The sequence below is a fragment of the Diabrotica undecimpunctata genome, chromosome 5 (genome assembly GCF_040954645.1).
Source record: "Diabrotica undecimpunctata isolate CICGRU chromosome 5, icDiaUnde3, whole genome shotgun sequence".
Taxonomy (NCBI): Eukaryota; Metazoa; Arthropoda; class Insecta; order Coleoptera; family Chrysomelidae; genus Diabrotica; species Diabrotica undecimpunctata.
In genome coordinates this window covers 133,403,426-133,429,956 of record NC_092807.1, presented here as the reverse complement: position 1 = coordinate 133,429,956, position 26,531 = coordinate 133,403,426, and the positions used below count along the sequence as shown (strand labels likewise).

Sequence of the window (26,531 nt, the reverse complement as noted above, 5' to 3'; positions counted from 1 at the left end):
TATCTCTCTTCTTTGTTGTCTGATAATTCTTCATACTTCTTTCTGTGTTTCGTAGAGGTCGTGTTCCATCTGTCTTGAGAAGCTCTTCCAGTAGTGTTGCCCAAAATCGGTCTTGGTCTTGCAGTCTTGGTCTTGTTCTTGCGTTTTCGCAAGACCAAGACCAAGTCCAAGACCTCCTAATTTTAGCAAGACCAAGACCAAGACTGTCCTGCAAGATTTACGCAAGAACAAGACTAAGCCTGCGAGACTATTGTGTCTTGCAGTTAGGACGGAGTGTCGTTTTAGCGAGTATTGTAGTTCGGGTATATGCTTAAAGACTCCATGAGACGCAAAAAAATATGTTATAAAAATTTGAAAAACTGGACTTATGCGCATTACGAACAATACCATAAACATACATCAAAATCATCGATCAAAATATTCATTAAAAACAACATATTTGACACGTGCTCATAATTACAAATATTTGTACATTCTTTTCCAGCATACGACTTCTTTGCTCTGAAATTAATTGTCCAGATTTTGAGACTAGCCGCCCTCGAATCATAAAATAATCTTGTATTGCTACGCCGACAGTAATATCGTATCGAAATTTTTAAAAAAATATGTCACCTTAGCTAATAAAAAATATAACACTTATTATTACGGACCCGCTTAATAATTCAATTTTTTTCCCATTATAATTTAGTGAGAAGGAATCTAAATATACAAATCTTATCGGCCTAAGACTAAGCATTATTTCTGCTGAGTGTGCGATGAGATCATTCGGTTAAACCAAATTTGCTGAAAGAGCGCGACTAATATTCAAAAGTTTATTAATAACAGATAATGTTGCTTGCCGTGTAAACAAAATACCGAAATATTTAGAATAACGAAGTAACGATATATAATTCTCGGTTTGTTATTAGATACTTAGGGTATTGAAAGTAACGGACATTTATAGTTACTTTTTTGACATCACTAAACTTCATTTGACAAGTTTACAATTTGACATGGGGGACAAAGATTTAAATAGTTTTAGTCGGAGTAGTGAGCGTTGGAATTATAGATCTAAAAGACCTAAAAGCAAATTTGCTGAGTCTTTCGAAATAATTCATGCATCCCAAATTGCTTTGTTTAAATTGAGCCTACATGGAAAGGTTAAAATGAAAATGAAAAACAGAAACACTTCACGTTTAAGGAAGCATCTAATATCTTTTCACAAAAAAGAATTACAAATATTTATTCCTGAAAAACCAAAATTCTGGTTCCTAAAAAAATGTTCCTACTACTTTATTTTGGCAAATTAATGTATTTATTAAGTAGATATCTCCTTAATTTAAAATAACTTTTTTTGATTATCATTGCTTTCTTACCCATTCTTTATTTTTTCAAGTTAGTTTTTTATATAAAAGTAGAGCTAAGATTGTTAATAACATTTATGTTGCTTTAATAAGTGGAGATTATAGTTTGTTATCTTATCACCTAAAGAATATGTACCCTTGATACTTGTATGTGGATTTTTGCCACGTACCAATCTTTTTTAAGATTTCCGTTTCATATATGGTGGAGGTCTATCAATACCTTTCTAGACAGAAAATGTTCTTTAAAATACAGTCAAGTTTATGTCATTAATTTGGTTTTTTTTGTGTTTTAACCATGTTTGATTGACTTTCGTGGGGCATCGTAGATAGCTGGGTTAGTTAGACCATAGGCACGGATCGCTTAGATCGTGGCTTCAAACTCCCCTAGTAACGTTTAATAAATAGCAATAGGCTAATGGGTAACTGTAAGACTTGCAAGACTCTTGCTGCAAGACCAAGACCAAGACCGGGAGTGCAATACCAAGACCAAGACCAAGACCAGGTGTATTGGCGCAAGACCAAGACCAAGACTGTCTAAGTCTCGTCTTGTTCTTGCATTTGGGCAACACTATCTTCCAGTCATCCCTTTTTATTTGTCTAACTAAAGTATTCGTTTTATTTCTAATTTGTTTATAGTGGTTGTATGCCTGTTGTGTTTGTTGTGTTCTGTATTGTAAAAAGGTTCTCTTCTTTTGTTCACATTCTGTCTTTACTTTCTCTTTAAACCATAGTGTTTTCTTTTTTGATATGTTAGTACTCTTTACTTTTTTCTCTCCGAGTGATTCGGTTGCTACGGTAATCATAATATTCTTGACTTTTTTTCAGTTTATTCGGTATGAGGAATTATATTATCCTCTGCGAGTCTCAATCAGATACCCTCCTGTGGGTGTATCTTCTGAATTGTTGTTTTTAGTAATTTAGCAATGGCTTTATGACAAGACTTCCGCATTGAGTCTGGTCTAAGTGTTTCATTGAAAGAGAAGTATCTGACTAGTTTTGGGGTCGTATTTCTACCCTTATGGCTTCTTCCACCTGTGCAAAGGATTACTTATTTTCGTCGTTGATTGTTTCGCCCATTCCAATGTGTGTCATCGTGGGCTGCGCTTTTGTGGTTTCTGATTTTTTTATTGTCGGTTCATTATTTCTGGCTTTTTTCGCTTCTGTATAGGCTTTAGAGTTTACTAAATATTAATTAATTTTTAATATGAGTAAAAGTTCCAAAGTAATTACAAAAACGTTTCATAAGTATTTAATAACAAATTATGCACTTAAGTATACCGTTCTGCTCATGTGAAATAATTTGTATTCACATTTATTATGTCTGACCAAAAGTATGTTGGAATAATCTCGGCGATAAACGAATGTTTGTTTCAAAGAAAGTAACAGTTTTTACAACAATATTTAATCTCTATAGACAATTTATTCGTTTCCTGTTATATTTTAAGGAGCGTGGTGTTAAACAACTTCTTTTTTCTTTTTATGATCAACTAAGCTTTATTCGCCAAAAGATTCCCTCTTTAAGTAAAAGCAATCAGCATTATTTCCGACATATAAAACTTACCGACCTTAATACCGGATCTGTATAACCTTCTCGAACTTCCTTAAGTTTATTAACTTCCTACTGTTACACTTAATTGATATTAGATCTTTTTATTACAGCGAAAGGCAAAAAGTATCTACTAATGCTTGAATCATAAAGTTAACAGAACTAAACGCTAGATTTATTTGGGCGGAAGATTTATATATATATATATATATATATATATATATATATATATATATATATATATATATATATATAAATATATATATATATATATATATACATATATATATATATATATATATATATATATATATATATATATATACATATATAAGAAATACTGGATATTATTGACTGTCGATATAAACAAACAACACAGGTTATAGTAATCCTTCCGGAATTCCGAAAGCTCGACCAAAAGTCAAAAGAGTGTTTCTATAACATCCCGGCCAAACCTGCTGACTGCAGCCCTAATAAACTAATGAAAGGATGGCAAAGCGGCAGCCCCTGATAATATAGAAGCAGAACTACTCAAACTGATGGACAACGAATCAATAACAATAATCGCAAAGATATTCAACAACATATACAACTATGGAGAAATAGCAACAGAATGACTGGAATCTGAGTTTATTGCACTTCCAAAAAAACCCGGAGCCAAAAAATGCGAAGATTACAGTACTATAAGCCTCATGAGTTCTTTCCTAAAATTGTTCCCAAAGATAATCCATAAGAGAATTTACAAGTTGTGTAAAAGTCAAATTTCCGTCAACCAGTTCTGGTTCACAAATGCTATTGATTCTAGAGGGGCTTTGTTCTCAGTACAAGTCTTTTTCCAGAGATGCAGAGACGTCAACAGCGACGTATATGCATGTCTGATTAATTACGAGAAAGCGTTTGATCGAGTACAGCACGCCAAGATGGTGCAAATACTAAAAGAAGCAGCAATTAACAACCAAGATCTTAGATAATTAGAAATCTTTACTGGAATCAGATAGCAAATCCCAGAGTTGAAGGTGAATATTTGCGGTATTTGTTAGTATTTGCGGACAACTTAGAAGACCTACAAGTTTTTATAAACAAAATCACGTATTACAGTCAACAATATCGACTCAATATAAACGTTAAGAAGACAAGGCTTATGATAATTAGCAAGAAAAGGATAGCAGAAGGTCAACTCTATGTCAACCAATCCCCTGTAGAAAAACTGACGCTCTACAACTACCTCAGCACCATAATAAATTAAGAATGGACTAACAATCAGGAGATTAGAGTACGCATCGGAAAAGCTAGATCCACCATCAAACGAATGGAGGCATTCTTCTAAAGTCACAACCTCTCTCTTGATATAAAAGTAAGAATGCTGCGATGCTACGTCTTCTCTGTTCTTTTTTATGATGTTGAATCGTGGACCTTGAACGAAGATATGTGCAGAAAACTGGAAGCATTTGAGATGTGGAGAATAGGATAGATAGGATATATACGATAGAATATATCGGAGAATACTTTAGATCCCGTGGACTGACCGGGTCATAAATGAGGAGGTCCTCAAAAAAATGAATAAGAACCGAGAGGTACTGACCACCACCAAATCTCGAAAGTTACAATTCTTCGGACATATGCGAAATGAATCCAGATATGCTCTCCTTCAAGCCATCCTGCAAGGAATAATATTTGGAAAACGAGATCCAGGAAGAAGAAGAACATCTTGGTTAAAGAACCTCAGAATCGGGTTCAATACAACATCTATGCAGCTTTTCCGCGCTGCTGCAGATAACATAAAGATTGCCATGATGATCGCCAACATTCGTAACGGATAGGCACATCAAGATGATCGTCTAATGGCAGCTTGAGTACTAAACGTGCTGTTCGGCCACCATTATTTAAAATTCTTTCATTAAATTAATAGTTGTTAAAATGTATTGAATTAATGCACAAACTTATATTTTCCAAATTCATTATAGAGAAAATGTTAAAAAATCGTTTTTTATTATAAATAAGCAATGTTGAACATTTTAAAATTATTTTTATTTCTAATTATACATAAAAATATTCTGTCAAAAATAAAAATATTTTACTCTCCAGAAAAATCACAATTTTCTAAAATCATTCATAGTTTGTTAAACGTCGCTGTAGGTTCAGTTGAATTACCAATAAGTAGAGAGAGGTAGAATCTTATAAAATATTTTGTATAAGGGTATAATGTTACTGTTGTTGTGGAAAAATAAAATCGTTGTTTCTACTACTCTCCTTATAATTTCCTTATATTTTCTTACCTGTTAGACCTTCCTAGGACTTAAAATAATTATTTCAAAACGCCAAATCGATTCAGTTGTTCTCGATTTATTAAGTTACAAAAAAGGTATAAAAACACAAAACGACGTTAGTTAAACGTCATTTTTTGATATTTTATATGTAGAGACAAAATATCATAAACTAACGTTTAACAAACGGATCAAATGAACTAAAACCATTCTAAAACTGTAGAGGTGAATACGTGTAAAACATCTTGAATTTACAAAAAAAATAAGGGTCATTTACTGAGAAAAAAATATCTTCTAAGTTGGACCAACAAAAAATACAATTTCACAAAATTTTATTACAATCGGTTCAGTGGTTTTTGGATATAAGCTTAGACAAATATCGTGACACGAGATTTTTATAAATTCCGCTTCGGTAAAACGGACTTTTTAGCTGGTGTAATTATATTAACTGCTTCGGTATCTAATTTCGGTGCAGATAGTTTGCTAAAAGAAGTAACAAAGCGATTCGATAATTAGTTATATGCGGACGCTAGTGCTGTGCTTCGATATTTAATTACGGAACATATCGGTTACAAACAAGAACAAAGTGTTTCGGGAATTAAATTCGGACCTTTGTGGTGTATTTTATTTAAACAATAAGTAGCTTCGGTCTTCGATAAAGTCAAATGGCAGCAGCTATGGTTCATACTAGCGGAAATGGGAACACCCCACCACTTAATTCAACTAATCAGAAGTCTATATGAAAATACTAAGTGCACAGTAAAAATAAACAACACCCATTCCGATCATTTCAGAACAGAGGCAGGTGTCAGGCAGGGATGCATAATCTCGCTAACTCTGTTTAATATCTACAGCGAACACATTATGCGAAAGGTACTAGACGGATGGAAGGGCGGAATATCAGTAGGGGGTCAAAAAATCAATAACTTGAGATATGCAGATCACACTTTAATAATCGCGGCAAATCAAGAAGAAATGGAAGACATAATGAGATGTCTGAAGGAAAAAAGCAAAACATATGGACTACAGCTAAATAGGAGTAAGAAGACAAAGATCATGATAGTAGACAGAGCTCGGAATAATCTTCAACACATTAAAGAAATTGGGGGCTTTGAAGTAGTAAATAATTTCATATACCTGGGGTCCCTAATAACAAATAACGGAGAGTGTGACAGAGAGATACGTAGAAGGTTGACTATTGCTAGAACAGATATGATGAAACTGGTAGCAATTTGGAAAAATTCTAGCATAACAATACACACAAAACTAAGGCTGGTAAGGGCGCTCATTTTCCCATAGCGACATATGCATCCAAAACGTGCACCTTAAAGAAAGCGGATAAAAATAAACTGGACGCTTTTGAAATGTGGGTATACCGCCGCATGTTAAGAATATCCTGGATTGATCATCGCACTAACGTATCGATATTAGAACAACTTAAAGTAAAGGATAGATTGCTTAAACAAATACAACAGAGATATTTGCAGAATTTTGGACACATTGCTAGAAGAACAGGTACGATGGAAAAACTAATAGTCGAGGGTAGAGTTGAAGGAAAGATCTCCAAGCCGTTGAATAGATTAAACAAAAATACTGATTAACTAAGGGTTACATGAAGCCGAACAACTAGCCCAGGATAGAGAAGTATGGAGAGAAATCGTGCAAAAACTCTAAAGGCCTGATGGTGTCACCACATCCCAAAAAGGATTAGGACTGAGGAGGGGGAGCTTCGGTTTAATTATTAGACTACGTACTCTTAAGAGCTTCGGTATTAATAACTGGACTACGCATGTTTAAACCTTCCGTTTTGTTGAAAACTCGAAAGTAATTTAGTGTCAATTTGTTTCAAGGGTATTTTAAACACTGTCTGCAGAAAGTAAGGTCCTGGAGGAATTTTACTTAAATTTGGACATACCAGCGATTTGTCCTGATATAGTACTTGAGTAAACTAAAGATCCAGTACCAGTACAGGACTGTCCATACAAATTCTCCTTTGTCGCCGCCACGTCGTTGTAAAGAGGTAATTTTTCGAAATATGCTTCGCGTTTTAATGGTAAAACGAACACCACTGTAAATGCTTTTATTAGTTCGTATAAATTTATAAAGATTGCGCTTTCGTATCCGATGAAAACGCGATTCGAAGAGTCGCTATGCTAAATGGTATCAAGGCGTTAAAGACACGATAACTACATAGGGGAACGAACTTTAAAAATTTGATCTGACAAAACCGGCATATCATGTTTATCGCGAACTATTTGCTAAGGAATAAGATAGAAAAACAACAGTTGATGTTTTCGTTTGTAAATGCAGACCCATAATTGCACAATTAGAAAAACATTACTTGCTCAACAATCTATAAGATTCTTTCGCCTGATGCCAATCAACTTGTTTCGCCGTTTGTAAAAATTTTTAAACTGTTTGTCCTTGTGTTGTGTAGCGTTAACGTACAATTTTATGTTTATGACATTATCAAAGATTGTTGGATAGGCCAAATTTGACGAAATGCCCCTGAAGATGCTCTAGGAAGCGAAAGTACTTGGGCAAGATTTAATTATTAAACTATATATATATATATATATATATATATATATATATATATATATATATATATATATATATTTAAAAGTAAGAGATTGCATTTCATTTCAATCGGAACTCCACCATTGCTCTACACGTGTTTCGACTTATTCAACTCATCATCAGGAACACTTGTGGAAGTTCAACTGAAATTAAATGCAGTCTAGTATTTGGTCATTATAACCAAAATAACAGCCAGGTACGCTAGCAGCGACATCTATACGAAATAACAATAAGTACAGAGACCTCTCTCTGATAGCAAATTAGGTGAACCGCAAATTCAAAGCCTCTTACTAGAGACTTTTAACGACGCTAGAAGTATCCTTTTACTTCGACATGCATCTACGATTCGGGTTCTACGATCTTTCTCTACGTAAAGAGCGAAAAAGATAGTATTTTTCAAAGGTGATATATATATATATATATATATATATATATATATATATATATATATATATATATCAGGGCCGCCGCTAAGGTATTAATAACGCCGCTATAAGGGCAAATATTAAGTGTGCAACTTAATATTTGCCGCCCCTCTTCTAACACTTTAGACATACATACTATTATTTAAAGAAATATGCAGAAGATGCATAATATAACAATAATAATTTGTAAATAGATAAATACTTACTTGAACATTTAGACTGATCTCCATGATCCAACGTCCATATATTATCCTAATTTATATCCTAATATCCCATCATAGTATCCTAATTTAAACGTCCATTATCCTAATTTAATAACCATGATCCAACGTCCAGAATATATATATCCCAATATCCTAATTTAAACGTCCATTTAATTAAAATAAACCGTGAATAGAAACATACACATAAAAAAAACTAAAAACGCACTTTTCGGGCTTTCGTCTCGGAAAACTTTTTGACCATATCTTTAATGTTCAACGTCGTACACACTTCATGTTCTATAGATAACATTGCAGAAAGCAGAAACACATCTTACTACAATTGTTATTTGTTCTACGTGCGCCCTAATATTTTTTCTCCATTTCATATAATTTTTGATGAACAGAGTCAACTGTTAATCCTTTTTTAATGTTGTAGATAGTTTAAACAGTTTTTGAGAATATTTTATATGAGCTGCACCGAATTCATGTCTTTTTAAAATAATAGCCAAATGTTGCCAGTCACTTACCCCATTAATTCCACTAAGTAATTGTCGGCTGCTTTCATCACAACAAAACAGTTTTCAAGGTGCCAAAAAACACTATTTAGTGATAATGAGTATAGTAACCACGGGCGATGAATTTGGTCTTGATTATGTAATGTGCGATAATAATAAGTTTATGAAAATTTCCTATTATTTGTATTTCTGGGGAACTTAATTTTTGTAATTTGCTGAGGAAAATTTTCAACAACAAATTGAACTTCACTTGGATTCATATTTGAAGGCCATTTTCCGGGATCATCTGAAACCAAGTATATGCTGGAGCTTCCTACACTGCAATCCAGATTAACTGGAACCGTAATTGTTTTGTCTTGGTTGGTGGTTTCAGGTGGTGGATCACTATCGCTATTATTGTCATCACATCATCCGTCTCTATCCGCAATAATATTCAATTGTTTGGTACTTTTTTCTATGGTTTGGACTTCGCTTGAAGTTGAAGGTCCTAAATTTATATCCGAGTCTTCTATATTTTCATGTATGTTTTTCATCAAAAATGATTCCAGTGCACCGCTAATTTTTTTTTCTCCTCAGTTTTTGCCTCTTTTATTTGTCTATATTAAAAACCTGAAAGTCGTTTTCTTTTTCTTTCGGACATTTTAAAATTATCACTTAAGAATGAAGCCGGGCGAATTTAACAAAACAAATCCAAAAACACTGCAAATAAGTTGTCCAAATAATGTTTCTCCAAATAATATGTAGCCGTAACGCGTATATGAATAAAATTGCTCTGATCTCGACGTTACTGCGAAATACAGTACCTACTGTGCAAATTCGTTGTTACTATCGAATTCTCAACTAAGACTGAACATAAGACATAATAACCCATCTATAAACATAACCATAGGAACAATATTATAACAGAAACTTTACAACCACTTGCCTAAATTCTTGTAAAGTATCTACGTGTAAAATCTCAAATAACTGAAGTGCGAAAGCCGCCAGCCGCCTTGAATTAAAAAGTATTCCCGAAACTGCTTTATGACTGTACCTGAAAAAGTGCGGCAGTTCATACAATAAATAATTGTTTGGAATATTAGAGTTCACAGAATTATCTGAATCATTATTATTTAATTATTTGAATTTATTTTCGTTTTAAAAAAGTATTATCATCAGTGTACTGCTTTTGGCCGCCCCTATTCTTGGCCGCCCGTGTGCGGTGCATACTTGGCACACATGGTAGCGGCGGCCGTGATATATATGTATTCCAACACTACCTTCTCCCATTTTAAAAGAGAGTTAAAGTACAAGCGTTTATTAAGGTTTCCAATAAGGACTTTAGTAAATGAAAAAAGATCTAGTAGCTGAATATAAATGAAAAAACATCCTTTTTCAGGTACAAATCTTTAATAGTCTAGTTTAAAGTTCTTTTTTATTTTTTAGCCTGCTTAATTTTAATCAACTTGAAGTTGTGGAAGAAGCTGCTTTTGCTGGTTCGGAAATTGCCAATTTGTAAGTAACCTTTACGATATTATACTTTGCTTATAACAATTTTTATGTAACGAATACAAAAAGATTACAACTAAAATCAACACTTTAGTTATAACTCTATTTAATTTAAAATTTTGATAGATACTTGTTATTTTTTATGCATTTTTAATTTTTGTACTTATCAGCAAGTGTTTAAGTGTTTTCAAACTTTTAGATCCCATCTAACTTCCAGTATTTTATTAACTACTTAGCCCCCTTTCAGACGAGGATACTATATCCGAGATACGCGTATCCGAGACGCAGATATTACATAGACTCAAATGGAGCTTTTCACACGCGACGCGCGAGGGATACAGTATGCGAGATACCGAATTCAGTATCTCGAACCTTCCTGTCGCCGACGACTGAATGCGCATGTCAGATACAGAAGAACCATTACGTTAAATGAACGCTTTCAGACACAAATACTTTTGCACCACATTCCATAGACACGTGATTTTCTGTCGAATAATTGTGAATGAGCAACGAAAGAAAGAAGGTGTTTTCTGAATATAGCGGAAATAATAGAGTGTGCTGTATTTGATAATGACAAATTTATTTGTTTGGTTCAATCAAATCCCTGTCTATGGGATACAGCATCGCCAGATTACTGCAATAGAAATAAAAAGCAGCAGTGCTAGGTCGAAATTTCTAAGCAAATGTGCGAAAATTTTGAGGCCATGACTGCAGTACAGCAAAATGAATATGGTAAGAAATAAATATGTTTTTATTAAAAATTTATAGGTATTTTGTTTCATACGTATATACAGTTTAGTTTTAAAAGTTTGCTAATTGGAATTTTGATTGTTTAACGAATATGAAACTACATTATTGTGAAAGGAATACGGTCATTTTTTATTTAGGGCGAGGTAAACAATTTACAAATTGGAGATAAGTACACATATTTATTTTAAATTTAAGTCATAGACTTTAACTTTAAAAAGTCATAGAAAGCCGTTTTTTGATGAAATAATTCTACGCATAGTTGTGTCTTTTTTACTCAATTGAATTTCCAAAATTTTATGAAGTTCTTCAAACGACTTCACAGACATTCGAAAATAATTAAAAAACTTCGATGGATCTTGCAATAAATCTTGATACAGCAAACTATACGTTCCCTTGGTTTCTCTTAATTCTACAATAGGATGAACCCACAAATTACGTCGTCTTTTTAGTTTCTTTTTATTTAATATGTTTACCACAGCATAACACACTCTTCTACATCGATAATCCAAAAATATAACCGCACTGCACTGCTACTATTTTGATACTGACGAGCATGCCCGTGAATCCGATACAGCCGCCATCGAAAATTCTGTATCTCGCATACAGTATCCTCGTCTGAAAACCCTCTTAATATCAAAATAGTCTAGGTATGTCTTGTAGTAAAATAATTTACATGGAATGTTAGTACCTAATACTATGTAGAATTGCACCGTAATGTTTATGTTATATACTTACCTTTTTGGTCTTTAAACAAACTTCTCTTAATTTAATACAACTTAGGTAAGTAAGGAATTAAGAAATTCGACTATATTATTATCTTTTTTTCCATAGCTAATGTTAAAGTGTTGCAATAACAACTGTTTTGAGTAGATAAAGTATCACATTAACCGCAAGGGTAGATAAAGTGACACTTATCACATAAAATGTTTTAACTTTTTTTTATTCAATAAAATTTACAAATTCAAACACATTACGGATTAAAAACAACTAAAATTTTACAATTAACATTATTAGAAATATCTATTTTTGGTGCATCACAACTTGTACTCGCTTGCTTAAACACTTGATTTGAGGTACTGGATTAGGGATGGGAAAAACCTATCGGTTTTAACCGAAAACCGGTTTTTTTACTTCGCAATAACCGGTTTTATCGGTTGTTTTTTTGTTCCGGTTATAACCGGTTTTTTATTTTTAAAGTAAAAACCGGTTATTAGGTTTTTACGGTGATTAGGATTAGGTTAGGTATTATTTTGGATCCCAATCATAATTATTATTTTCAAGTAATTATTCCAAACAAAACCATTATAAATTTTATTATAATATTTCGTTGAAAAGGTATTTGTAATCATAATATTTACATAAGAAGTGATCTGGTACATCATCTATTTTTCACACTTGACTCTTGACATTGAAAGTGGGTGAATGGCTTTTTCTGATTACCAAAAATAATGTTCTGACTATAAATATCGAATTACCGATTACGAATACGAATCTCCAAGGATTTCCCTACGTTTTCAAAACGATACACCCATACAGGAAGTATTAAATGAGTTAAAATGTACCTATTATACAAATATACAAACGTGTTAAAAGTAATACATGATAATTTTTTTTGATGGTAGTAAAAATAAAAGATGAATTGCATTATTCAATTTATTTTTAAGTAAAATATTTATGTTGATATTATTTTTTTTAAATCCCATTTGAAAGAGTCTTGGAAATTTTTTATAAGTTGAAATGGCTGGGGTAGGAAATTTTTTGGGTTTGGGAGGAGAGGAAAATGGGTAGGTATTTTAGAGGATTATATTTTTAAATGGTAAATTAAATTTGCATCATTAATTGAATACAATAATTGCATATTATATTCTACTCTCATTATATTCATTGACAATAGAACCTGAATTATTTTAGCGCTCTCTGCTGAGCAGTAGTATAATAATTTTAGTTTACTGCTCTCTGCATCTGACTACAACCAGGTGGAATTCTGTCTACTATATGCTTAAAAGATTCACACTAATGTCCCCATATATAGCTGCAATATTGGCAGATCCCTCGATTAAAAAAGCACCAAGGATGATTTTTGGTTCAGATATAAAACTAATCACTGAAATTGTAAGCATTTTATCGCCTTTCGATGAGGCCACAAAGGAGATCTCGGGTTCTCAGTACATTACTGCTAGCCTTATTATCCCCCTTATGTCTATTATCGAAAGATTTTTAAAAAACCTCAAGCCAAACCTCAGTACAGCTCAAAAGTTATGCCAAAAGCTTATAACTAGCCTTCAAGAGAGGGGCACTAAGCTTTTACGAAATACTCTGCTTTGCCATGCTACAATCACGGACCCGAGGTTCAAAAAACTATATCTGAATTCGTATATAGCGGAGACAGTCACATCCAATTTAGGCTCGGAAATTAGGACGTACCTTACCAAAATCGAAAAACTTTCTCCTTGCTGCTCCTTCCAGAATGAAGAAGCCAAAGTGAGTTTAAAATCAAACCCTCTTTGGTCTTCACACGATCTGGAGTTGGTGAACAGTGGTTTCAGTTCAAATGCTCAGGACACACAGATTCAAAGTTTTTTATCAAATGAACTGACTCTATATCTGCAGCGGCTTTTGCTGCCAAGTGATCCGTTTTCATTCTGAGATCAGAACAGAACCTGTATGCCAGGCTTGGCTTTTATAGCTAAAAAATACATATATAATATAATACAATAATAATAATTTAATAATAATCACTAAATATATATTAATAATAAAATAATAAATAAATATAATAATTAATAGAATAAAATGGTTTTATTAAAAATTGTGTTTTATTTATATTGATATTGATGTTTTTTCGATAGTACTGATTTCGATCATATTGATATCGAGTCGAATGAACTATCGCAAACTAAAGTGCATTGTAAATGTAACTTTGTAACTATTGGATTAAAAAAACCGAAAACCGGTTTTTGAAAAAACAGGTTTTTTTTGGCCGGTTATAACCTCCAGGTTAAACCGTAAACAAAAAAAAATCGGTATAACCGAAAACCGGTGTTTTGTCAAAAACCGCCATCCCTATACTGGATTGATTTTATATTGGATACAGAGTAATTCATATCCCTAGCAACTGAGCAACACAATTGCGATTTTTGTGCTAAAAATTACAATTTTCTTTGAAATTCTATTTTTCACCTGAACTTTAAGTCTTGCTATAGAAAAAAATGTTGTATTGCACACGACGATAAAATCGCATTATCTTCTCGAGCATAACTAGCGTCTCGACCGACGTCTCGACGCTAAAAAACGCTCTCGAAGATAAAGTACAATTTTCTCGTCTTGTACAATAAATAACTATTTTATTTCTTAATCTTTGTGCTTTCTTTTTTCTTAGATATTTAAATATATCATAGAATATTTTCTGATTATTTACCTAATCTTTATGTAACCTATGCCCAAAATCTCCCAGGATTGCTTGTTTGATATTTTTACTTCTTGATTAACTTCATTTTTGGCCATTTTATATCTTTTGTACTTGTTCTCTGTTTTGTTTTTTAGATACTTTTTCATAATATTTTTTTCTTTTACTTAAAATTGTATTTCTCTTGTCCACCATTTGCATTTCTTTGAATTTGCATTTCTTTGAATAGGGTAAAATGGGGTAACTGTGGCACATATTAATGTTTTTTTCAGTAATAAGATATTATAAAGTTTACAAGACATGCTTTTTTAATGTCTCTGGTAATATATATATATATATATATATATATATATATATATATATATATATATATATATATATATATATTAGGGATTCTACAGTATTCACTGCCTTCCCTCGCTCAACCGTTTCCATCTCTCTCTGTTGTCCCATTCTCCATCGTTTAGTCCTCTCTTACTCATGGCGTCGTCTACTTCGTTCCTCCAGGATTTTCGGGGTCGTCCTCTTTTCCTCCTTCCTATGGGGCTCCATTCGGTTATTCTTTTTATCCATCTGCTGTCGCTAGCTCTTCTTACATGTCCATACCACTTTAGTCTTTTTTGTTCTATATATGTTAGTATGTCTGTTTCTATTGATGTTCTTTGCTTTATTTCGTCATTACTTCTCCTATCCATTCTTGTTACTCTGCAGCATCTTCGCAGGCATTCCATCTCTGTTGCTATTATCTTACTGCTGTTTTTCTTGTTTATGATCCAATTTTCGGCCCCATATGTCATAATACTTCGCACTAATGTTTTATAAATCTGCGTTTTTGTCTTCATATTTAGGTGTCTATCCCACCATACTGAGTTAAGTTGTCGGATTGCTGTTCTTGTTTGTCCTAATCTTTGTGTAATTTCTTCCTCTGTTGTTGCCTTTTTCGTGATTATAAACCCCAGGTATTTGAATTTATCCTTTCCTTTGATTGTTACGTTGTCATCAATCTGTAGATCTTCTATGTCTTCTTCACTTGTGGATAGGTAATCTACAGGTACTGTAGGTACTAGGTAAGAATCTAATAGGTACTCTGGTAATAAGGTAATAACTAGTGATAAATTCTTAAGACTTCCAACTACCAAAACAAAAATTCAGTTAGCAACCAAAAGTCTGGCCACCATGTTTTCACTTCGGTAAATTGCGTCGTAGTTGAGTCAAATTTCAATTACTTGGTTCAGTACAAAAGCAGTTCTTCTATCCTGACATGATACGTGATCGGTGCAACTGTGGATGGCGATATTGTGGTAACTGTGACTCCAAGAGTTTCTAGTTTAGATTGTTTACAACGTGTTCTTTGGGTGCAAAAATGCCAAGAAAATATATTAAAAAGACTATCAACCGTGGTGTCGGAAGTAGGTATTTACAAGAAGTATTAGAACTGGGAATAAGAGATGTGAAATCGGGAAAATATTTTTTAAAGAAGGCTGTAATGGAGCATGGTGTACCGATATTAATACTTGTATTAAAAGTGAATGGGTAAAAAGGTAGACCAGAGGCAGAAGATACACAAGGTAATAACAAAATTAGGTATCTTCTATATTTTACTTAAAAAAAAATAAATGTCTATTCGAACAGGTGTGACTAAAGGTGGTAAATCTACTCTTTCTAAAGAAGATAAAGACATTTTGGCTTCTCAGATAAAAACTATAAGTAAGCAGGGGTTTGGACTTTCTCGCAAAAAAAATACACAATACTGTACATTCAGTTATATGTTCAGCAAAATAATCTTCAAAAACCATTTAAAGAGGGAAAGCCTGGTGAAGTTTGGTTTCTGAATTTTCAAAAAGCAATCGACTTTCTATTAAAAAACCTGAGATAATTAAAGCATTACGTGTAAGAATACAAAGTGACCCATTTCTTGTTTACGATTTCTTTGATCAAGTGGAAACTGTTATGAATAATTTGGAATTGCATCAATACCCTGCTAGGATATGGAATTCAGATGAAATGGCTTTTATTTATGACCCCAAAATTACAAAGGCTGTTACTGGAATCGGAAAAATAGCACAAAGGCAAACTGCAGGCTCTGGAAGGAAAACAACAATAGTTTTGGCATGTGCTAATGCCAACGGATCAATATTTCCATCTATGAGTAAAAGGACAGCAGGACTACTAGCGCAAAACAGGTCATTTTTGCATGGTAATATCCGTAAGAAATTCTAAGGTCCATTCTGCTCATTTTTGGCTCATATTGTAGTGGAGGCGCGACAGCTCATCGAATCGTGAAGAGGGCTCATTGGAAAGGATATATTCTTAAAGAGACCAATGTTCATTACCCATTTTAAAACAATAAATTATTTTCGTAGATAAACTATAGTATACTAATCGTCTGATACGTCAAAATCGGATAATGTATGGATAGAAAATATTCGTTGGTAAGTCCTCGTCATAATTTGATTATATCTCAATATCATTGTAAAATAGTAATGGTCATAAATAAAATATAGTATGCAACAAATCGAAAAATAGTCATATTGGAGATATATGTATAGTAGTGGATGTTTATATAAGATTCTTGACTAATTGTACGTTCAGTGGAGATCTGTGTGTAGTAGTGAGCATTCAGCTGACACTCTTGTCGAATTGTACGTTCAGTAGAGATTTGTGTATAGTAGTGGTAGTTTAGATGTGGCTTGTAGAGAATGTTTAGGTCTTTGTAGGTTTGTGATCATCCAACTCATATCTATGTCGAGTAATACACGTTAGTTGTTTAAACATAGTGTATGGGTGATAAACATTCGTTGGTTAGTCCTCGTCATAATTGGATTATATCTGAATATCATTGTAAAATAGTAATTTTCATAAATAAAATATAGTATGCGACAAATCGAAAAATAGTCATATTGAAGATTTATGTATAGAAGTGGATGTTTAGATAAGATTCTTGACTAATTGTACATTCAGTGGAGAACTGTGTGTAGTAGTGAGCGTTCAGCTGAGACTCTTGTCGAATTGTACGTTCAGTGGAGATTTGTGTATAGTAGTGGTCATTCAAATGTGGCTTGTAGAGATTGTTTAGGTCCCTGTCGGTTAGTGATCCTCCAACTCTGTGATCATTAGGCCTTCTCATAATTGGATTATATCTGAATATCATTGTAAAATGGTAATTGTTGTAGATAAAATACAGTATGCAACAAAACGATATCGTATATCGTATATCAATAATCATATTGGTGAGTTGTGTATAGTAGTTACCGTTCGGAGGATGCTTGTAGTGCATACTTAGATAAGATTTATATATATATATATATAGTAGTATTATGTATAGTAGTTGTTGACCTGCATTTCCTTCGTCTTTCCTGTGGTGTCCATTATAGTTCTTTACGTTATTCTGTTGTCGCCCATTTTTTGGATGTATCTATACCAGCGTAGTTGTGATGTCCATCATTATTCTGTGTTTAATGCCCATAATTTCTTAGATTCTTTCATTTCTTACTCTGCCAAATTTTATTTTTTGGTACAGATTTTCTTCAGCGATTGTTCTGTCCTAGCTTGCGTCTGGTATACATCTGCTATACGTCTGATATGCGTTAGATGGCGTCTGCTATACGTCTGATATACGTCTGCTATACGTCTGATATGAGTTAGATCGCGTCTGCAATACGTAAGCTATTCGTTAGATTGCCTCTGCTATAAGACGGATACACGCTAGCTTAAGTCTGAGATGTTTAGGCGTTTGTTGAAATGTGTTAGATTACGTTAGATATCTGTTAGATCGTGTAAATTTTGTATCATTCATGTCGAGCAGTGATCATATAGCTGATATTTATATCAGGTAATATACGTTAGTTGGTTTGGTCATACTGTATGAATGTTAGATGGTTAATCTCTAAGAAGAATATTGGAGAATAACTGTTTATATAGAGAGAGCATGTGTCTGTGGAGACCTCTGTAAAGTAGTAAACATCAAGTAAGATACGGCTTATGATGTAGCCATACTTCTTTGTAAAGAGCAGGTGTATGATTGGAGGAAGATTCATGTATAGTAGTGATCAATCATAGGAGTTAAGTGTGTAGAGGTCAGAACCTCAAGGTCCCTCAACTAATCATCCAGGGAAAGATTGAAGACAAGAGAGGAGTAGGTCGCAAACAAATGTGGTGGCTACGGAATATAAAGAACTGGACAGGCATAAATAACACTGGCCATCTTTTGCTTGCCGCAAAAGACAGACGTCTTAAGATAATTCGCCAACGCACTATAGGTGCACGGCACTATAAGAAGAAGAAGGTCAGAACCTTGTCGAAGATTATATAGTGGATGATTGTTGGTTTGGTCTTATTTTAGGAATGGTATACGTTCCTATTCGTTTTATTTCCAGCGATAGCCGCTGCTGTACCTTATATATATTTCAATGACATATCATATGAATTGTTTCGAGATAGAGAGAGAGGCTTTTTTCCTATGATGTCTATTTTTTATATTCATTGCCCCATCCTCGTTCATTTAACGCCTATATCGTTAAAATCGAACAACTATTACAGAAGATGTAATATAGTGTCGTATTAGCATTGTCTTCTTAGCTGTTTTTATCTTAACATATTCGATACCCCCTCCCCTTTCATTTAACCTGTTATATGTAGCAATCTGACCAATAGAAACGAAGATATATTGTAATGCCGTTTCGGCAATGTCTTTTTCATACTGACGTATCTTGACGTATTTATTATCCTCTCACCTTCGTCGTTGCAATCGGATCAATAGCAACGAAGATACGATATAGTGCCGTTTTGGGATTGTCTTTGCGTTTGTTTTTTGTCTTAACATATTCGTTACCACCTCCCCCTTTCATCGATATCTTGCATTGTTGTACGTTGATACAAGCTTAGTGTCCTTTTGGCAATACGCAGCCATGTTTTTTTTGTGTCTACGTTTTCGTTGACCCCTCCCCTTTCTATCAATACCTTGCACGTTGTACGTTGAGCCGTTTAGATGTTACAAGCTTAGTGTCCCTTTGGCAATGCCAGATGAAAAAGATCAAAAAATGATCACAATGGACCTTAGCGATTTCTTATGGTAATTAACATGTGAAAATAGCCAGAAGCCCTGCTGCTCCTTTACTCCACAAGGGCAAAAAGTTATGAAACAATATGTTCGGTACAAAGGAGTATCCAGAGACGTCTTACTATGTATCCGAAAATGGTTGGATGACTGAAAAGTATTTTTTTTTCTCAGGTTCAAAAATATTTTTTGAAAATTTGTGTTGAATTAAATAAATAAATATTATAAATAAATAAATTCAACAATAAATTAAAATTCAGTGACTTTAACCCTGTATATATCGAAATAGTAGCACAGTAAGGGACTAGTCATTTAAATTTAACAAATAAACCTTTCTAGTATATATGCCAAAACCATAAATGGTTTGAGCGTTAAAGCAAATAGGCAGTTTGTTTGTCGGTTTAATTGTACCCCAACACTAACAACTATAATCCTAAAATATTAGCCACACTCGCTTGATTCCTCTTGATGTGGAAGTTTTAGTAATTTTCTTTGATCCCTGTAACGGATAGTCTACTCGACCTTGTCTACTGAAAATATTTCTAGATCTTAATGTTTTGTTAGAGAAAAGTTACGTAAATAACCGATGCAATAATTTAGAGATTCTAAAAAAATTTATATTTCTGAACTATTTAATGTTAAATAATTAAAAATAAGCAATCCTTTTAGAGTTTTTCAGAAAAATTCATAAATAAAAATGATAATGTAAATTGAAAACTAAGTTTTAACGCGTGTGCCATAAAACAGTTTTTTTATTTATTTCAATTTACAATGTACTTAATAAATATATAAGAATAATTAGTAACTATTCTATCTGACGAAGAATAGATTTGTTTTAATAAAAATTCTTATACCCGCCTTATTCTGTAACGTAATATTTTGCCTACCACATAGGGTATAATTATAGGGGTTTGAAAACTGGGGACAGAAACTACTGGGGGTAGAGATAGGGTAAGCAAAATAAACGAAACTGTGCGGACGGCACTCAGGGTTTGTTTTGGAAAGCTGGATCGTCGATACGTGAATGGCAAGGGGTCGGATTGGAGCAACTAAAAAAATGAAACAAATGGATACTTACATGAATCTCCTAGACCAAAGGGTTAACAAAAAACAACAAGAAAGACCTGTAGCTATTTGAAATAAGGACGCCGCTTCGAAGAATCCTAATCTTGCTGGATAAAGGAAAAAAGGCTCTTCTTTCCCAAAATAAAGAACACAAACAGGGGTTAGAAGACTTTTGTAAAATAAACTTAAATATTAGATATCTCTTGAGAATATATAATGAATAGTGGTTAAAAGATTACAAAAAGTATTGTACCTTTCTTCTTTACTTCAATTTCATGCAGGCAGGTACTGTATTTAAATAAATACTCATTCTGAAAGTCAAAATAAATTGATTAACATTTCTACTAACTACAGTTAATTTTTAGTATGTAATGAATGTTAGATTTTCTTGTTCTATCATATAAAAAAATAAAATTATCATTTATCTTATTTCTTAACTATGTTGTCCTTATTTAAGTTATTTTAAATTATCTTCTGTGTCTAAAAATTAACAGTTTCCACTAATTACATGTAATTTTCACCAATTTTTACCTATTGTTTAAGTAAATTTAGCATAATTTTTTGTACAATCATTACTTCTTAATCACTATTTCCTTTTTAAAACAATATTATTGTTTTCTGATGATATTTCCAAATATTCAATGATTCAAACAAAGAACAATAAGTAACATCCAATAATAAAACCATTGGTATACTTTTTCCATCGTCAATTTGCCAAGCGTCGGCTTTTGAGATTCTTTGATGCCAATGCCGACCATTGGCGTGGAAATTAAGAAAAGGGATCAGTTATCAAACGCATATTTCAAGAAAAATCATATAATTTTTATTAATTTTTACATAATTATATTCAGGAAAATTTCTCAATTTTTGGGCAGAAATTGTTTAAACAATTTTTTAAACAAATTCAAAATATCACCTTTTGTGCTCCAAAAAATATTTTTTAGGTTTTTGGGTGACTCTAAATAAGATCTATGTCATTTTTCTCAAAAGTTAATAGTTTTGGAGATATAGGCGATTTAAAATCCGAAAAATGCGATACCTAATATGCATTTTCGAGGCTTGAAAAATATGTAAATGAGTATTTTTGAGATTCAAGAGCATCTAAACTAAAGTATTAACATTGATTTTGGTGAGAAATCGGAGCAATATTTTCCGTAGCAGAAAAAGGTAATCTTTTGAATTTGAATTGTTTCCGGCAAAAATGTCCGGCACCCTTCAACCTTCGATTTGTTTATACGGGGCATTTTTGAATAGGACTCTTCAAAGGACAGAATCAGTTTTTTTTTCAAATGGGAGCGGGCTCACAACATCGAATAAATAACAAATTAATTATTTCAAATTAAAGCTTGTTAATTTTAGTGATTTATAAGAATATTGGACTTATTATTTAGTTTTTACATAAACCATAATATTTTTTTACAATTATCTGTAAATAATGGCTCATTCTGTCAGAAAATTTTAAAAGATTGTCTATCCAGCAATTAAGATAGTCAACTGAAATTTAATTTTTAAACACGGCCTACTGTTAATGCACAAACAGGGTGAATCTTCAATATTTTGCTTCGAGTTAGAGATATCTGAAAAAGTTATTTGGAAAAGATGTTCCAAATATTATTATAACCCCACATAACAAAGTTTTATGTCAAAATTCGCACTTTTACTTTTTTCATTAATTGAAGAGCTTATTTCCAAAGTGTCTTAAATCCAAAATTTCGATTTTTTTAATTTTCTTTTTTTAAACTTTATAGATTTCTTCAAGTCTAGAATAAAGTTATATGTACCAAAACAACTTCTTATTTACCATTTAAAAGTGCATATGAAAATTGTAAAATTGTATAATTTGTATGTTAAATTTGTATGAAAATCTGTAATTTCATGGATTTCATTATATGGATTTAAGACACTTTGGAAATAAGCTCTTCAATTGTAGTCAGGATTCTAAAACGGATAGTTGGCTGTCCCGAGATGCATCTTTAGACAACCAATTGTAGATTTAGGATCGAGATTACAAATAATACTGAAAAACTAAAATGGCGAATTTTGTCATGAAATTTGGTATGTGCGGTTACAATAAGTGGAACAACTTTTCCAAATAAGTTTTTCCGATTTCTCTAACGCGAAGCAAAATATCGAAAATTTACCCTGTTTGTGCATTCGCAGTAAGCCGCGTTTAAAATTTAAATTTCAGATGACTATCTTAAAAAAATGTGCACTATCAACATGTATGACTGTGCAAAATGTCAAATCTGTATGTATTTTAGTAGCTGATATATAGAGGTGGCTTCATCTTAAATGCGACACACTGTATAATAATGAATACTAGTGTTCAAGATGCATCGCGATAGCTGTAAAGAAATTAATTAGAAGGACTGAAAAGAATCGTCAGATCTTCTGAAGTCGAATCGTTCCCAGGTTGGATAACTATTGGTGCTATTGCCGGTAAAACAGGATATTCGTTTTCTATTTTTACAACATGAGCTTCGCAATTTTTCCACACATCGCTATTAATGCCACTAATTATTTCTCGAATATTCTCAATGGCCATTGCGCTTAATGTTGGTGACTGATTATATTTTCGCAATCGTTTTTTTACGGTACCCCAAACCATTTCAATTGGATTAAAAATGCAATAGTATGAGGGTAATCGCAAAAGAGTATGGCCGTGCCTGCTGCAAATGGTGTCAATAACGTATTCGTTTTTAATATTCCGACTTTTGATCATTCTAATTAATTCTTTCTTTACTGGAATCTTTTTAGGAACAGTGATGTTTTTAAGTTGCATAAATTTTAAAATTTCGTCCTTTTTCTTGTTATTATTAGGTATTTTATTTAATATGCGGGAATGATCCGACGCATTATCCATAACAATCACTGAATTCGGCGGAATATATAATTATATTCAGGGAAATCTCTTAATTTTTCACGAATCAGTTCTAAAGTAGGCACTCTATTTTCTTTGTAAAAATTGTAAACTGTTCGCTGAATATCGTCTTTTGTAGCAGTGTCAATCCTACCCAATTTTTTATTTGGTCGCTTTCGTTTTAAGGAATGATCTGTAACTGTGCCTATACTCCGTCTACCCAACAGACGGAGTTATCACGTGAATACCATGTGAACTCATGAAATATTATAATCACTCCTACAAACAGTCAAACTAGTCAGAATTCGTGGCAAACAGTTGATCAGTGAGAGAACAAGAATACTGTCATTAGTGCTATCCTCCCTACTCGCGCTGGTCGACTATTCGTTCATAGTTTCGGACGGTTTGGCCGCTTGTTCGAAGAAACCTATTGATACTGCCATGTTCGCATTAAACCAGTGACGTACCAGAAAAATAAAATAAAAAGTTATTATACAGACAAAAATTGAAATGAACGATTATTTTATAAAAGCATGTTATGTACATCGTAATAAAAAAAACGTAAATTTCAATAGGATTAATTGGGAGCGTTATAAAAGGGAGAGATACCGCTAAAATGTAAGTAACGCAAGCTTGACTGTACGGGAAATATATATATAGCGTTAATTTTAAACAATTTTTAACATTTGGCGTAGAAGTGGACAATACAATTTTAAAATACAACTTTAAAATATAACCTCAATCTGACACTATAACTTAAAAATTTTTAATGCAATACAAAAATAATAGAAGTTCCTTAAAAAGTAAACAATAAAACCTGAAAGTGTCTTTAACAAATGGGGAGAAATGGGAATCAAAATACTATAGGCTAACTTTAGACAATGTGTAAATGTAAATGTAAAATGACAACATGTAAATGTAAATGTGTAGGTGATGGTAGCTTACCCCGTTTGTACAACATATACGCAACTACGCAACATCGACCATGTTGAATTCTGATGCTTTTAAGTGTCTTAAGTGCCAGGTCTTACGTGGTAGGTCAAATCCAGGAGGTGTCTCTGTGATGCAAGGTATAACTGTATTTGGTTGAGGTTCCGACCATTCATGGATCCATTTGGTGATTATGTTGAACTCGGTAGTTGCAGCTAATTCTGCGGTTTGTATTGGAGATTTTCTGGAGCGCAGTCGACCTTGGTTTGCATCTTTTATATAGTTATGAATCGGCAGCGCCATGTTGCTAAGGATCTTCGTATATTCTTTGGTCAGCAGATTGGTAGCCAATGGGTTAGTTTAGGTTTGAGTACTCCAGCTATCATTCTCATGCTGTTATGGAGCTGGATATCAATCTTTTGAACGTAAGTACTGTTGATCCATATTGGTATGCAATATTTAGCTATAGAATAAACAAGAGCTAAGCCTGAAGACGTGAGTCTGGATAACGATGCCTCCATTTTGTGCCGCAGAGCTTCTGAATTATGTTATTTTTGGTTTTTAGTTTTTTAGCAACTGTACTTAAATGTTTTCTAAAGCTTACCGTTCTGCCCAAAACCACGCCTAGGTATTTTGGATGTTTATTGTGGTTGAGTCATGTGTTATCAAAATAACGTCAAGTAGTATTCTGGACTCCAGATTGCTGTTTAGGTGAAAGTAGGTTACTTCAGTTTTAGAGGCATTGGGGCAAAGTCTCCATTTTTGAAAGTAACGTTCCATAATTGCTAGGTCTTCCGTCAGAATCTCTTCATCTTCTTTTGTGATTTTCTTGTTGTTAATAAAGCCCAGTCATCAGCATAGTAAAACTTTGTTGATGTTGTTTGCTTATTTCGTATCCCATAGTTTCTTGAAATACTTTGTCGGTGAGCATATTTTCTATTAGTCTAGCGGTGAATTTGCAAGGCAGAGTACGTAAGAGTCTATAAATCATTCCTTCTGGTCAGACTGTGTTAAAAGCTGCAGATCATTGGGCTGATTCTTTTAAACATTACTGTTTTAAGTAGTTTATACTATAAGATTTATATTATAAGAAATTGGTCGATAGCTTTTTGGGTGATCAGCTGGTTTATCTGGTTTTAGTATTGCTATGAATTTTGAATGTTTAAATTCCCGTGGGATTCTGAATGCAATTGAGTATGTATTCGTGGTGGATGCCGTCGAAATCTGGGTCTTTTTCCGGTGACACGTGGGATTTTAGTGTTTAATGTAGTATTTTTTAAGTGTACTGTGTACTGATTGTTCCTTAAAAAAATCTAGGTAGATGTAGAAAATTTTTTATAGTTTTCCACGTTGAAATGTGAAGGAGTGATTGATTATAATAGTTCTACCCTGGTAATTTTACTGGAAGTTACTTGGCGCGTCCCTGTTTCTTATAAAATAATTTATACATATTTATACTGCGTGATTACATCCACAATACTTTTTTGACCAATATCTGTATTGGTATATGTACTTACCTAATTTCTTTACAAAACACAAAAATGTAATGTTTACATATACATAAACACAATATAAATCTTAACATATAAAATAAATACAATTAACACAATACAAAGCACAATATTTCTTCAAAATACCTTAACGTACGCCCTTGTGTACAATACCGATAACTGACCCGTACAACTTCTGCGAAGAAAGTAATTTGACAACGATCACGTGCAGATCATGAATTTTTATTACTCCGTCTTTTCGGTAGACAGATAATAATTTAATAATTGTATATATCGTCTTATACCCGATTTTTTTAATACATGAATTCTCGAAACAATTGCATTATCAGCCATCCCAATATTTTCTTTTTTCAAACACTCATACATATTTAAAACTATTCTTTGGGATTGTACGTGCAAATCTTTATTTTTTAATTCGGAGCTGTCATTAACATAATTGTCATTATTTATTGATAACACAGAAGTTGATGCATCTTAAAAAATGCCATCCTAGAAAAATATAATATTACTTATTATAATAAGCATCCGCCTCTGCAAAAGGAAATATTTTAGGGTGTCACATAGCCAGACAAACAGGTGTTCATTAGAA

The 26,531-nt window shown here is 33.0% G+C and overlaps 1 protein-coding gene across 3 annotated transcripts in view; it reads left to right on the top strand.

Annotated features, from left to right (window-relative positions):
• Positions 1-26,531, top strand: part of LOC140441806 (lutropin-choriogonadotropic hormone receptor-like) — a 477,770-nt gene that overhangs the window by 333,608 nt on the left and 117,631 nt on the right. For all 3 annotated transcript variants that reach the window (XM_072532733.1, XM_072532734.1, XM_072532732.1), the window contains exon 8: positions 10,302-10,370. In XM_072532733.1, the coding sequence (XP_072388834.1) occupies positions 10,302-10,370 (69 nt within the window). The remainder of the gene's footprint in view (positions 1-10,301; positions 10,371-26,531) is intronic.